The following is a 15,938-nucleotide window of genomic DNA, read 5'->3' as shown; positions in this document are numbered from 1 at the left end:
TCCTGCCCAGCCTCGCTGTCACGGGCCAGGGGCAGCGAGAGAGGGAGCGGCACAGACGGCGGCGACGGCCCGGCACGGAGCGGGGGCCGCTCTCAGCGCGATGCCGGCAAAGCCGCAGCTCCGGCGCTGTCGGCCGCGCTGCTTGAGCGGCACGGGGGGATCCGCCGAGAGCCTCCGGCCCCGCGCGGGGACTCCCGCAAGGGCCCAGGGGCGCCGGGCTCCGGCCCTCGGGGCTTTATTCTCCGGCAGCCCGAGCCCCGCGGCTGCGGGGCAAAGAAGGAAAGGGGGCACGGGAAGAGAGGAGCGAGAGCAGGGCACGACAAAGGGCGGCGAGGGAGCTCGGGCTGTGCAGGAAAGCGGCACGGGAAGGGAAAGCCCGGGACGAGGGTACACGGAGGCTGGGCACAGGAAGGAGACAGGGGGAACAGAAGGGAGTAGCGGGCTAGGGACAGGACAGGAAGGAGCCGGCTTTGCGGGGGGGAGAGGGAATGGGGGAAAGGGAGCGAGAGAAGGCGAAGACGGGGAGAAGGAAGGAGGGCTAGAGAGAGGGACAGGCGGGGAAGCCTCCCAGAGCCCCGGCTGCACCCCGAGCCCGGCCCGGCGCCTCGCCCTGCCCGGGATGCTGCGGCGCTCGGCGGAGCTCGGCTCGCTCCGGAGACGCTCGGCTCCGGTCGGCTCTTGGCGCCTCAACTCGGCTCTTGGCGCCTGCATTCGCCTCTTCGGCCGAGCTCGCCTCGCTTCGGCCCAACTCCCAGCCGCTCTGTGCCTTCGGCGCGCCTCGGCTCCGCTCGCCTCGCCTCGGCTCCCCGACGGCGGGCGGGCAAGCGCCGCCGCCTCCCGTTCAGCTCGCCCGGCTCGGGGCTCTCCCGCTGCCGCGTCCCGCGGGCGGCCCGGCCACGGCGCGGACACGACCGGGAGCGCGGGCTCGGGCAGGAGCTCATTAGGCTGGGAGCGCACTGGCGCTAAGCAGCGCGCACGAGAGCAGCAGGCTCGCTTCGCCTGAGCTCGGCTCGCTTCGCTTCAGGCAGCCTCGGAAGCCTCGCCTCGGTTCGCTCGAGGCCGTCAGGGTCGGCCGCTCTCGCCTTGCTTCGGCCGAGCTCGTGCGATTCCCCCGAAGGCGGCGGCGTTCGGTTGTGGTTTTAGAAATATCCTCCTCTATCGATTGGATCTCTCTACAGTTAGATTTATATTTCTAGAATACTTCTATTAATCCAAATAAAAACCCCATCTCTAACCCCATCTCAAATAAATACAAGAAAACACCTTCTTTTAAACGGTATCGAAATATTTTTATACTTTGTATAGTTATACTCACATTTATATTTATAGTTTCTTTTGATGCAATCTATTAATAATTATCTATAATATCTATAAAATTCTAGACATGTATTTAAAGTATTATCTATATTATGTATCGTATCTACTGCTGCAACTGATTTTTTCTTCTAGCTTTAAACTTTATCTGTATGTATTTATGATATCTTTCTAGACTTAGATTTCTACCTTCATATTCTTTGTATTTATCATTTTTATCATCAAAACCCTGCCTATTGACAAGTTAAAAAAAACGCTTTCTTTAACGATCTAAAAAATATTTTTATATTTATAATTTTCCTATTTCTATTTATAATTTGCTCTCTAGTACGTGATAACATACCTGCTCCTGCACCGCAGTGGGGCTCCCTCTCCTGGGCACCTCGGGGTGCCCCCAGTGGCATCAGAGCCCCGAGTCTTCACCCCCCCCCCTTTTCCTCTAGTTAGAAACTACACTGGAACTTTTTTCTGGAAACAAAGACATGACCTAAATCCTCTCCCCGTGTCCTAGAGAGATAGATGTTCAGTTCTTAGTTGACTGGGCAGCAGTTTCTTCAATAGAATGATAAACAATATGGAAACGTTTTAGCTACAAGCAAATAGGCAAATCGGAACAAGGTCCTGGTGGCCAGCCACTGCAGTTCTTTTGAAGCAATTTTTTAAACAATCAAATACTGATACCACAAAAAATAAAGCAAAAAGCTGACTACCGGCTAAGAAAGAAGGAAAAATTAACTTTTGACGACAACAACAACATTCCAAGGACACAGGCTTTTTTCCAATCTCAGACCTTATTACTACTACCTCTCTTGGGAATTCTCATCGTGGATCCCAAAAGGAATAAATCCCTCAGCGTGTCCTAAAGCACCAAGGAGCTACCTACAAGTGAAGGTGGCTACTTTCAGTGCAGACACAGCTGATGACACAGCAGCAGCACAGTTCTGTGCTGCACAGGGATAGTACTGTCTCCTCTACTCCAGCAGCTGACTCTCTCCTGCCATGGCTTCTGTAAATGCATCAGAGCACGACCTTAACCACAAACAGGCAAGAAAACACCATCCGAAGTCTTTCATTAAGCAGTACAAGAAGGGTTCCAAGCAGAGACCAACAGAATTTCAAGGAAGCAGTCTGCAATTAAACCCCCTCAGATTTGTTCAAGTAGCCGGCAAAATGGAACCATTCAGAAATGACAAAGAAAACCCCCCCAAGTATTTATACAGGAGTCCTTAATGTCAGAAAGGGGATGACAGGTTATGTTCAGATAAGATGAATGTTTATTTGGATCTATAAATAAACTTCTCTCGTGGTCCTTTGCCAAAAAATAGAACCTACAAGTGAACACCTACACCTGCCTCAAGAGACCTAACGAGCCCCTGGCAGCCACCGGCATCAAAGCGCAGTGGATGTTTCTAATCCAGGCTAAGGAGAACAATATCACCTTTTGTTCTCTCCAGTTTGTTTCCTCTGCAGTCACATTTGCTCCTTATGATTTTTACAGTCTCTGTATCTTCTCGGGCAGCGCTGAGTCTGACGACCGGGATACGAGAGTCCTTCCCTGCCCTACGGAGAGAACCAGGAAAAAAAGTTAAAAAAAGAACAGGGCAGTTTGAAGTTAATACCTCCGACGAGAAGCAGCACCCGACAAACAGAGCAACGGTGAACAAAGCGTGACACCTCCCTGGGGACAGAAGACTTACAAACTCTCCGGGATTTACAATTCCAGTAACCAAGCCCTTCAGCACAGCAGCCAAGTGTCCCATTAGGTGGTGCTGCACCAAAGCACGATCCGAGAGGTTCCGAAGAGTGAAATGCACGTTATTGTCCAAAGACGTAAAATCTTGCAAAATAACAAAACTACAATAGATCTAAACTACAGGGCAAGAGTACAAGTGTTAGCTTGAGGAGCTGGAACCATCCAGGTGAGCAACTGCTAACTGGATCCTCAACAGACTTTGAGGAACCCTTCAGGATACAGAAGGGTTTTCCCCAGCAATGTCACAGGCCGAGTTTTGATAGAAGTGCACTTGCCAGATGCTCAGAAACGTCACCCATCCTCCTCCGGGTGTCCTGAGAGAGCTGCGAATGGCTCTCACGTGGTTTGAGCTGGTTCTGTAAGGGCTCAGGCTGAATTTCACCAGATGCAACCAAACTGGGCAACACCCAGTGGGACAGAAGGAACCCAAAGCTTGTTTTACCCAAAGCTTGGGTAAGCAGAGCTCCAGCAAATACTGGACAGAATACTGGAGGAAACGGACAGAACGGGGTAACAAATAATAAACATACCTTTTTTTTTTTTTTTTTTTTTTTTAGATGAGCAAAACAATTAAGGAGAAGGTGAAAACCTCACCATGACTGAACATTTCATCACCTGTAAGCTGACCATCCTTAGCATAGAGGACTCCAAATTTAAAATTCACCAATCCCTGGAAAATAAAACCAAATATTATTTGGTGAACAGTCAAACAGAAGACATAAAAATTTGTTTCCTCTAATCTTTGCCTACATCCTACACATTAGAACATACATTTTATACCATCTCCTACTACACAATAATTTACCTTTAAACTTTGATAGTATAGCATAAAATCATTAACTTAGATGGGTGATCAATTATGATTAAGTTGGTGCTTCAAGTTATTTTTGCTGTCAGGTTCCAAAAAACATGACTTCTTTTTACTGTAACGAGCAATTGATTTAGAAGTCATCAAAAGCCCATCCAAATACAAAGCCGTATTCACCGGACGGGTCTGTGAGCAAGAAGTAGTCAGGCTTGTACTCACCTCTTGCCCTTCAAGAACCAATACATCCTGTCAACAAAAACAGCATCTTTAGCCCCCTCCTATTAAAGATTCTACAAGGATGATGGTTTTATTGGTGTTTAGAAGTTTGGATTTGAAATGGCCAGTTCAATGGATAAAGAGACAGTTTAAGTAGTATTAGATTATTATTATTATTATTCTTATTAGCTACTGGAAGAAACAAACCAGTAGGATCTATACTTAATTACTTCTATTTCCAGGAAATCATAAAGAAAAAGAACCAAACCAAAAAAAGTCACTTCCTACCTTTTGTATCTCAGGATGAAAAATGTCTCTTGGGCTCTTCTCCAGTTTCTCCAGACTCCTGGCACTGAAATGCAAATGAACGAGTGCTTTATAGGAGGGCAAGTGCACATTCCAACCCCGAACCCCCAACCGATGGCAGTTACAGCGCTTACAAAATGAATCCTTCCCAGAGCCTCTGGGAAATGGAACGGTTTGTGCAACTGCCATTTCTTCCCCAAAATACTGACTCCCAACACTTCCTAAACTGAGTTTGCATTTTAAAAACAGAAATTAGGGAGACTCAGGGTGGAGATCAGGTTGAAATTGATTTCCTTCTAAAGCACAGGGGCTCTGTTCCATCACCCTTCACTTTGGCTCCACACGGAATCACGGGGAGCATTTTAGGAGGGCTCAAGAACCAATTCTATTTCTCTCTTTTTTCTAGTTCTCCCTCTTCCTAAATAATTCAAGGCAAGTCAAATGAAAAAGGACAAGTTCAGCAGCAAATTCACACTTTTCCCCTTTGTCTGCTCAAGAACAGGCTTTAAAACCACTTCTTGCTGCCTTCAACGGTTAAGACTTGCAAAACGGTTTCGCAAGTTTGATAGGTTTATCATAAAAACCACAGAACGCAAGCTCTGAATGACAGGAAAAGGTACACAGGCAAATATCTCAGCTGATGGTGGCTTATTTGCAAACACAGACCTTAACGGAGATTGCACGGAGAATGTTTCAGTGGGACTCGAAGGGAAAAATATTTTCTGAGTACCCTGTAAACAAGAAAAGCTAGGATATATTACAGGACATACCCACGTGTTCTGCATATTCAAATAGGATTATCAATAAAAACATTTAAGAAGGAAGAAAACCAAGGTAATTTTACTCAGCTATATTTACTGCCGATTTAGAGGGAAAAAAAAAAAAAAAAAAGTGAACCAGAAACGCCTACAGTAGAACTTTAAAACAATTGCTTGGATAAAAGCAGCTCATGGAACATGAAGTAGAAAAAAAGCGAAACCAGTATCAGACCTGCCTATTTTCTTACCATTGCACAAGAAAATCCGACAAGCGGTAGAAAGTCACTGCCTAAAACCGATCCTAGGATGTAACTGAGAACAATGGAGGCATTTGCTAATCTAAACGGAAACCTTTTCCGGACCCTAGTGTCAAATCACACGTTTTGTCTCTCAGCAGCTCGAGGCTGGAGAGCATTTCCCCTGGGGGTCGGGAGGGTAGGGGCACAAGGGGCTGAGTTTGCCGATCGCACCTGTGCCATCAGAAGGATCCTGCCCGGCGCTCCTTGCGCTCGCCATTCTCCGGGCCATCGCTGTGTTTTACTGCTCAGCGATGCCGCTCCATCCGTTTGCGTGGAAGGAAGAGCCACGAGCACTGAGGCACTCAGCAGCCGTGTCATGCCAGCGATGTCGAGCGCTCTCTGCTCGCAAGGCTGAGCCCGCCGCGGAGCCGCCTCCGCAGCCGCTCGTCCGCCCCCGCCCGCAGCAGCGGCAGCGGCCCGAGGGAGACGGCTGCAGCTCGGCGGCTCCCGCGCCTCCGCCAGCCCGAGGGCAGCCGCCGCACAGTGACCGCGGCAGCGCCCGGCGCCGCTCGCCCGGGGCGGCTCCTGCAGCTCCCGGCCCGCGGCAGCAAAGCACCGCCTGGCGCTCCGCCATCGGCGGGCGGCAGCGCGCCCCGCCCGAGCTGAGCCCCCGCCACCGGGACCGCTGAGCGAGGCCGAGGCGCCGGGCGGACGCCCCTTCCGCGCCGCTCGGCTCCGTGCGGGCGGCCGGACGGAGGCTTCGCCCCTCCAGCGTCGCTGCCGCGGCTCCGTCCCGCGCGGCACAGGCGCCGGGAGCTCCCCGCGCCCAGCCCGCTCCCCCGGCGCGCGGCCGCCTCGGCCCGCCAGCCATTCATATGGCGCGTCGGCCGTTGCGTCAGACGCCGCGCTTTACGGCCGCAGGGCCTGCCGGGAGTTGGAGTCTCGGACTGACAGCCACCGCTCCGTTCTCCGCCACCGGGAGCTGCGCTCCCGCCAGGAGGTCAAACGGCTCCTTCGCTCCTGGGCGCGGAAGCACCTTAGGCAGCACCGCCCCTCCCGAATGTCCTTTCTTTTCCACTCCAACTCTTTTTTCTTTTCTTCACTCTGTTTTTCACCCCCTTTTCCACTTTCGCTCTTTCTTTTTCACTCTCACCCTTTTCCTTTTTCATTTTTTTTCTTCCTTTCTCTTCCTCCTTTTTTTTTTCTTCCTTTCCTGTTTCCTTTTCTTTCTTTCGCTCTTTCTTTCTGTCTTTCTCTATTTCTTTCTTTCTCTCTTTCTTTCTTTCTCTCTGTCTCTCTTTCTTTCTTTCTCTCTGTCTCTCTTTCTCTCTATCTCTCTCTGTCTCTCTTTCTCTCTATCTCTCTCTGTCTCTCTCTCTGTCTCTCTCTCTGTCTCTCTTTCTTTCTCTGTCTCTTTCTTTCTTTCTCTCTGTCTCTCTTTCTCTCTTTCTTTCTCTCTCTCTTTCTTTCTCTCTGTCTCTCTTTCTGTCTCTCTTTCTTTCTCTCTTTCTTTCTTTGTCTCTCTCTCTCTGTCTCTCTTTCTTTCTCTCTTTCTTTCTTTCTCTGTCTCTCTCTCTCTGTCTCTCTTTCTTTCTCTCTGTCTCTCTCTCTCTGTCTCTCTTTCTGTCTCTCTTTCTTTCTCTCTTTCTTTCTTTCTCTGTCTCTCTCTCTCTGTCTCTCTTTCTTTCTCTCTTTCTTTCTTTCTCTCTGTCTCTCTTCCTTTCTTTCTTTCTTTCTCTCTCTCTCTTCCTTTCTTTCTCTCTGTCTCTCTTTCTGTCTCTCTCTCTGTCTCCCTTTCTTTCTCTCTCTCTCTTTCTTTCTTTCTCTCTGTCTCTCTTTCTGTCTCGCTCTCTGTCTCTCTTTCTTTCTTTCTTTCTCTCTTTCTTTCCCTGTATTTCTACTCTGGGATTTCCATTCTGGCTTTAGGATAAAAAAGCAGCAGTCGAAACGTTCAGGCTACCGGGGAGTGCAAAAAACCCCAAAACGGTAATGATTTTAGGAAAACTATTTCCTCCATGGGAGCCTGAAATTTTCTACAGCTGCAGGTGACATAGAGCTTTTATTTCTTCTTTTAGATAGTTTATACTTAATACTCTATTTATACAGCGCCCCCTGCCGTCTTCATGGGCGCACTGCGGGCACAGCGCCCCCTGCCGTCTGCATGGGCGAACTGCAGGCAGAGCGCCGCCGAATGACGTCAACTCGTCGACACGGCGCCCCGCCCCGGCCACGCCAGCCCAGCTGGCCCTACCAAATCTCTCTGTTGATACACACAGTAAACAAAACCAAAATCCCAGGAATACCTATCAGAAGTCTAGGAAAGAAACCTCTTGAAATTTATCCTACCTCAAATACAAACCAACCCGTCCAGAAAGTTAGCTTCACTCAAAAAAACTATTTACACAGAGGTAATAAGACCAAGAAATAAAACAACACACCATATAACGAACCACCAACGAATACAACAGCGAAGGAAAAAAAAAACCCACGTTTTTTTCTTTTTTTTTATTTCAACTAGCTTCCTTTATTAGCTAGAACCAAAGATTTTGCCAGGGCTGTAACAACAACAACTTCTTTTTCTTCTTCTCCTTCTGAAATGTCCCTTCTCCTTCCCAAACTCCTTACAACTTCTGCGTTTGAATCCAAGCCAAAAGCAAAATTCGTGCACTTGTGAGTCCGGTGCTCCTGTCAGATTCTCTGTCTCCCTCCACATCTTCTTACACTTTCAGTCTGAACGCTGTCCTGCCCTGATGAGTTTGACAGAAGAATTGGCACATGTTAAGAGAGCATTTCTCTCCCTCCCTCCCTCCCTCCCTCCCCAGAGCTGGTTTCCTTAGCGCATTTCAATCGATCCCAAGCCCGCAATGATGCGCGCTCTGCCGGAAAGGGGAAACACGTGCTAGTGAACAGCAGCTCAGAAACAATTCTTTTCTAATGTTACCTGCTCTACTTGACTGCTCGCTAACACAAGTCTCATTTTACCATTGCAGGGAGAAGGCTGTAGGAAAATGTTTGATGAGCAGCCACAAAAGGCCTCACTCCCTGCTACACAGCCTGCAACAACCTCGGCAGAGCGGAGCAGCCAAATCACCGCGCTCTCCTTGCCGTGGGCAAGGGTAGAAGATGACTGGGGGAGGCACATAAAAAGAAGGGAAACGCTCCTATAAATGCACAGCCATTTGCTTTCAGAAGCCCAGAGTTCAGGATCTTCTCTAGGAAGCCAGACGTGACATGATATTTCTAAGATTTTCTTCTTCATCGAAGGAAATGTCCGTACATACACACTCTTACAAACGTACCTAGGGTTTTGGGGTTTTTTTTCTTCTGAAGCTCCAAGAATGATTTCCCACCTTGAGTCATTCAGAAGAAACGGCCCCTGTGACTCAGGTCAGAAGGGTGGCCTGCGTTTTTGATCACGACAGCTTTTGGCTTTACCCTGTGAGCAGGAGCAGCCAGAGCTGAGGCTCAGCAGAGGCTGACCCCGGCCAGCCCCTTCCTCCCTTCCCCGTGTCACAATGACTTCCAGGCAGAAGGATGCAAAGCAGGTTTGTGTCTTTTCTCTTCAGTGCCAAGAGGTAAAAGATGTAGGCTTTGAAATAACTAATGACCCTCTCTTGGAACTCTCCCAAGGACAGTTTGAAAGCAAAGACAGAAGATTGCTGCTAAATCCATATGGGATAAGGATGAGAGCAGCAAGGATCCGAGGCCAGCAGCGTTGCCAGGCAGTGTCACGTCCCTGCCACCTTGTGACAAGGCACACAGCTGCAAAGCCCCAAAGCCTGCAAGCCCTGGAGCTGCCGCACGGATGGACCTGGTTCCCTTCCCAGGTGCCCAGAGGGACACCCGAGGGCAGGTGTCGTCCCCCGCCCCCCGAGGGCGCACCCAGAGCCCCAGGCAGGGACGGAGTCACTGGCTGCTCTCTGGGGACGAGACCCTCCCTGCAGGTGACACCGGCTTGTCCTCTCCCTGTGGCACAGGGACCTCCAGGCTCTATGACCAGCCTCATTTTGTCAGCATCCACGTGCTGTGCTAGAGCCAGAGGGGTCAAGGCTTTCCAGAACCATAGGATCCTTGCGGTTGGAAAAGCCTTCTAAGGACATCCAGCCCAGCTGCTGCCCCCCCAAATCAGGTCCCTAAACACCACATCTTGACATCCTTGACATGTCTCCAGGCATGGGGACTTCCCTGGGCTCCTATGCCTGAGCACCCTTTCAGTGAAAAAATTTTCCCTCCAATCCAATCTAAGCCTTCCCTGCTGCAAGTTGAGGCCATTTCCTTTTGCCGTGTCACTTCTTACCTGGGAGACCTCGGTACTTCAACCTTACCTGCTCCTTCCCTAGGCGGTCTCTGGCTTGGCTGGAGGAGAGGAGAAACACTCCCACCACAGGAATGGCAGCTCAGGAGGTCCCACACCAAGGCCAGGGGGAGCAGCCGTCCTCGCCAGAGCTCGCACGTCCCTTCTTCTCAGAGATTGGCTCTGCTTTTCCTCCCGGGCAGATCTCTGCTGAGTGCTTCACAATTGCCTGTTTGGAGGAGGGGGGGAAAAGAGGTTAGCCAAGTTTTTTATCCAGACTTAGCTGCTGGCTTTGCCTCCTCCTGACTTCCTTCTGCTAAGAAAACAGCTGCCTTTGGACTTCTAGGAGCAACTTGCACGTCATGCCTGAAAAGGAACTACAGAAAAGCGCCTTATTTATAAAGCCTCAGCCAAGAAGACAGATGCAGCTGCAGCTTCGCCATGCCCACTGCCTGCAGAGCCGGCAGGCACCAGGCCAGCTCTGCTCCTCCTTCAAGTTGTTCCCAAAGCTGCTGGAAGAACTGAAGGCTCCTTTGGCCTTCCATTGCTCGGCTTGTCCCGAGAAAGAGCTTTGAGTGTTGTTACCCCTCCAGAAAGGAAGGGCCTTTCTGTCTCACACGCTCGGTGACACAAGGCTACGCAGCCTCTGCTCCAGGTGGGAAGGGCTTCCTTCCTCCTCTGGCACCTGGCTGGCACAGGGCACAGGTTGCTCAGAGGTCCTGGGGCTGCCCCATCGCTGCAAGTGCTCAAGGCCCCTCGGTGCTCTGCGATGAGGCTCTGAGCAAGCTGCTCGATGGAAGCACGTCCCTGCCCACGGCGGCAGCAGCCTTGGAATGAGGTGATCTTTAGAGCCCCTTGCAACCTGAATTCTTCCATGATTCTGTGAACTGAAAAAAGCGGGGAAAGAAATCTGTAAAGGTCACTAAATGCATCCAAGCACATCCCCAAGGATCCAATCCTCAGCAGCCCATGCAAGGCAAGGTCAGAGCTCTCTGCCCACCGAGGACACGGCAAGCAGCACGGACCTTTCTCCCACTCTCCAGCACGGAGAAGTGGGAAGCCAGAGGGAGTCCGTCTGTTTACAGACACCGGAGGGCGGCGGGACGGGGCGGGACGGGGCGGGCGGTCTTACCTTGCAAAGCTGGCGGCAGAAAGGGCGGGCAGCGCCGCCGCCCCGCCGGGATTTTCCGGCCCGCCGTCGCTTCCGCCGCCTGAAGAGGCGCGTGCGCGGGCTCGGGGGGGGGGTGCAGCCCCGTTCCGATGGCGTTCGCCCGCCCCCGCTCGCTGCCCCCGGCCCGCGGAGCGCTGCGACCGCGCCTCCGCCGCCCGCCGAAAGCCGCCCCGCCGGGCCGCCCCCCCCCCGGCCATTCTTCTCAGCCATCGTGTCCCTTTTGCACTCCTGAACGTCTTTCACCCCTCCCGGCCATTTACGGAGCCCGCCCCGCCCGCCGCTCGCTCCCGCCCCGCCCGCCGCTCGCTCCCGCCCCGCCCGCCGCTCGCTCCCGCCCCTCGCCCTTGCCTCGCTCGGCAGCCGCGTCCTTGCCCCGCCCCCGGCAGCCAGCGGCGAGGGGCAGGGCGCTGGCTCGGGGGGCTGCAGTACCGCGCTCTGGCCACAGGGCGGCAGACTCCCGGGTCCGCGATATCCCCGCCCTTTTGGCCGCCATTTTGAGAAGGTCAAAAAAAAAAAAAAAAAAAAACCGCGACATTGGCGACGCGCCACTCCCAACATGGCGGCCGAGAGAGGACCTCCTCGGGCGAGAGAGGCGGTTACTCACATGCCAGTCAGAAACACGCCAAAATACACCCACCCGCGGCGCCGCTGACCCCACAGCCCGTGTCGGGCACACCTGAAACACAAGAGAAAATCCCGCCGGGGCCGCGCCGGCGTCGGTGTCCTGTGCAGGCAGTCCGCATAGACACACCGGGGTCCTCCGCTTTCCCGCCCTTTTGGCCGCCATTTTCAGAAGGTCAAACAAACTCCCGCGACAGTGGTGACGCGCCACTCCCATGATGGCGGCCGAGAGAGGCCCCCCCCCCCCCCCCCCCCTCCCACCTCGGCCGAGAGAGGCGGTTACTCACATGCCGGTCCGAAACCCGCAAAAGTACGCCCGCCCGCGGCGCCGCTGACCCCACAGCCCGTGTCGGGTACACCTAAAACGCCACAAAAATCCCGCCGGGGCCGCGCTGGCGTCGGTGTTCCGTGCAGGCAGTCCGCATAGACACACCGCCGGGGGCCCTCCGCTTTCCTGCCCTTTTCGCCGCCATTTTCAGAAGGTCAACCAAACTCCGCCACGCGCCACGCCCAAGAGGGCTGCCTGGCGGCGGCGGGCTGCAGTACCGCGCTCTGCCCACAAGGCGGCAGCACTGCCACCCACCCCAGCCGGGGGCGCCGCGCGCCGAGGGGCTGCGGGCGGCCAAGGCGGCAAAAAAGAACAGGGGCCATCCCCCCCAAAAACTCCTCTAAAAATAAATGCCAAAAACCTGCCTCTTACCCAACAAGAACCAAATAAGCCCCCTTTCTTTCATGCCTTCTTGAAATAAATTTGATAGTTCTAGTTTTCCTAGTTCTATTCACACGCATATTTAGACCGGACAGTGATGTGTTACGTCGTTTATACCATCTATTATGCCTATTCCTATTATCTGTATTTATTCATACTTTGTGGTTTTAGCAATATCATTATCTATTGATTGTATATTTCTCGACTTCCATTTAGATTTCTATCATACTTTTATTCTTCCAAAAAAAATCCCATCTCTAACCAAACAAATACCAAAAAACCCTTCTTTTCAACTCTATTGAAATAGTTTTATATTTAGAGCTTGCATAATTATATTCACTTTTATAGTCACCGTTTATACTGATGCATTCCATTCATCATTACATATCACATATCTATTATTCACATCATAGAGATAAATCATTATTTTTATCATGTACCAAATCTACTGCTACAACTTCTTTTTTCTAATAGTTTCAATTTTTATATCCATCTTGATGTATTCATGAGATCTTTTTACAAGTAGATTTCTACCTTTCTATCATTTGTATTTGTAGTTTTTATAATAAAACCCCTGCTTTTGCCAAGTAAAAAACAAAACCATCCTTTCTTTTAAACTACTTTTAATAATGTTGTTGTATTTACAGTTACCATATCTATAATGTTTTAGATATTATATCATAGCGACGTACTAGATTTATAGCTGTTTCCTATAATATACCATCATAAGATGTATATGGTATCACTTGTATTACGTGTTGTATGGATTTATGTCACTTTACATTTACAATCCTTTAATAATTTGATCTATATATCTGCATAGATTCGCAACACATTTCTAGATTTAAAATTTCCTTTGAGCTGTGTTTATATTTAGCCTCTCTATTGATATATCTATCAACATACACAATGCTCTTTGAAAAATACAATATCTTATTGGAATATATCATGACTTAAGTTACCTGTTAAATTTTAGATCAAAATAAAAGTTTATTCCCATTTCTACACATCTACTCGTTTTGTTTAAAGATAGCTATCCTTAGAATTTTACATTTAAAATCCAATTCCTAAATGCAATGACAAAAAAAACAGCAGCGAATTCCCACCAATGTCTTCCAAAACCATCAAGATACCTCCACCAGCCAAACAACTGCCAGCGAAAAAAACACACAACACTCTTTTCACTAACAGTTCTCATCACATCAGAAAAATGGAACCAAACGAAAAGAAAACCCTTGAGAAACACACGCAGCAAATCACAAAAACCTCTAAAAAAACCCAAACCAACTCGCTCAACTCCAATCAGTGCCACTGACCCTGAACGTTATTTTAAAAACTAACCAAAATTCTACATCTACACTAACTCAAAGAATAAGCAATACTCTGTCAAAAGAACTTTAGAAAGCGAACTAATGAACGAAATAGAAAAAAACCAAAAAATCTCAACCACTAAAAAATAAGAAAATAACTACCCAAAAAAAAAAAAAAAAAACCCTACTTAAAAAGACCCACCATATAAATACCCACGTTCCCAAAAATAAAACTGATCAATAACCACCAAATACGTCAAAGGACAACAAGAAACGAAAAAAAAAGAAAAAAGAAAAAAAAAAAAAAAAGAAAATACATTTGTAAAACAAAAGTCCCCCAAACCAAAGCAACTTCAATTTACGTCAAAAAAATTATTCCCAACTGAAGAATAAACGCATAGAACCTCATTCGATCAAAATAAAAATACCACCCAGAAATAAACACAAAGCCGAAAGAGAAACGTAACCATTCACAAGATCTCCCAAATGATCCGTAACAATAAAACATACACTACAATCAAACAAACCAAAGAAATAAAAGCCCTGGAAGACGAGAAACACAAACGCAATTAGAGAGATTTTAAAAACCCCGCTGCTATTAACGACACGACGCCACCTCGAACCCACCGAAACAAACGCTACACGCCCACGCTAATAAAAGCCACGGCGACAGAATTAAAATCCGAGACGCTGCTTCACCCAACGACCCGTAAAAACCATTGCACGCCTTTAAAAGCAGAATAGCCCGGCAAAAAAAATATCCGACTACAGAACTCGATTCAAACCAAACCTTTATCGTCACCACCCGAACCGAGAACCGTACCGGTCAGGAAGAACGCCATAGCCCTTAGCGCACACCCACTGCGACCAGAACAAACCCGTGCGATGGATCCCTACAAAGCCACCTCCGAACCACGACACCCACGAACTTGCGGCAGCCCAACCCCGCGCTGCCGGCCCCGGACGGAGCGCGGCTCCCGGCGGCAAAGCGGCTCCTCCGGCGGCTGCTCCGGCGCGCAGGGGCGGCACCGCCCCGGAGAGCCCCCCCGCCCCCGCCCGCTCCCCCTGCCCGGGGGGCCCCGGCGGCGCCCGAGCCCCGCGCCCGGAGCGGACAGAGCGGCCGGCACCGGCCGGGCCGGCGCAGCAGCGCCCGCGCCGCCTCTGCCGCCCTTGGCCGGCCCGGCGCCAGCTGCCCTCGGCTCCGCACGGCGGCTCGCACCGGCAAAGCGGCTCCGCCGCTGCCGCGCCAAATTCCCCCGTGCGCCTCGGCACCCGCCCGGCCCGGGCCGGCAGCGCTCCCGAGCGGCAACGCTCCGGCCCGGGCCGCGGCCACAAGAAGCGCCCTCAAATGCAGCGGCACAGCCCGACTGCAGCCCTGCAAACGCCGCCAGAGCTGCGGCTTCCCGCAACTCAACCCCGAAACTGACGCCGCGGGCGGCGCTCACCTCGCTTCAACAAGGGCAAAGAAATGGCTTCTCCCCTTCAAATTCATCCCCTAGGAGCGCAGAAAAGAAGGGGCTTTCCTCCAATGAAATCCTGCAAGCCATGTGCAAAGGGGGATTTTGACCTCCATTCAAACCCTTGCAAAGGAGGGACACCAGCGCTGTCCCCTCCATTTAAACCTTAGGATGATGAAAATGGGCTGGCTACCTTCAAATCAAAGCCATCCGATGACAACAATACTTTGCCCATTCCCGTTCAAATGGAACGCAGGGATTCCCTGTCACCCCTGGGATACCCCTAACAGCCGGGAAAAGGCAGCTTTTCCTTCAATCAACACCCTTCGAACCGCAGGTGAAGGCGGATCCCTCCCAGTTCAAACACAGACAATATTAGGAGAGTAGCTGCTTGCCTCTCCTTCATTTCTTTTGTCTTCACAAGCTCCCTTTTTGTTCCTGGGGAAGCGGGGAGGGGGGACTGCCAAGATCCAATTGAAAAGGGAAAGGACCAAAGTCCCCGCTCCAAATCCACACGCGCTCACCCGTTCGGCTGCTGCTTCCCGGCACAAAGATTCGTCCCTCGGCACCTCCTTGAAGCGATGCTCCGCGGATCCAAGCGCGTATCCAGGTGTTCGCCCAGACGCTGCCAGAAGCTCTCGCAGTCCTTCCATGAGACAGCCCCGGGAGCCCCCCCATGAACCCCTCTACTCAGCAGCTCCATGCAAAAGGCAGCTGAGGCGAAGCCTCCCCCTAAAACAGCCTCGCCCCCCCGGCAGGAGCCGGCCCCTCATCATCCTCACAGCTCACACCTGGCGCTGCTCCGAGCCCCCCATCATCCTCACAGCTCACACCTGGCGCTGATGCCACTCTCCAACAGCGCCTCTCCCCGTCCAGCACACAGCCCGCTTCTCACAGACACAGAGCCAACAGAAATCTGCTCCGGGTGCTGGCTTTTCTTAGTCCGTCTGCTTCCACAATTCAGACACGGACGTGCGCTGAT

The 15,938-nt window shown here is 51.1% G+C and overlaps 1 protein-coding gene across 1 annotated transcript; it reads right to left on the bottom strand.

The window, feature by feature from the left end:
- Nucleotides 1–2,253: 2,253 nt before the first annotated feature.
- LOC143693175 (uncharacterized) lies at nt 2,254–7,557 on the bottom strand. The gene is made up of 8 exons (XM_077173187.1): nt 7,526–7,557; nt 5,626–6,301; nt 5,064–5,128; nt 4,380–4,443; nt 4,095–4,121; nt 3,662–3,737; nt 2,753–2,874; nt 2,254–2,343 (listed from the first exon to the last, which is right to left on the bottom strand). The coding sequence occupies exons 1-7, from the start codon at nt 7,555–7,557 to the stop codon at nt 2,807–2,809; spliced, it is 1,008 nt and encodes a 335-aa protein (XP_077029302.1). The 3' UTR covers nt 2,254–2,343; nt 2,753–2,806.
- Between the last annotated feature and the right edge of the window lie 8,381 nt (nt 7,558–15,938).

The sequence above is a fragment of the Agelaius phoeniceus genome, unplaced genomic scaffold, assembly GCF_051311805.1.
Source record: "Agelaius phoeniceus isolate bAgePho1 unplaced genomic scaffold, bAgePho1.hap1 Scaffold_371, whole genome shotgun sequence".
In the NCBI taxonomy this organism is placed as follows: Eukaryota; Metazoa; Chordata; class Aves; order Passeriformes; family Icteridae; genus Agelaius; species Agelaius phoeniceus.
This window is presented reverse-complemented; position numbering and strand designations above follow the sequence as displayed.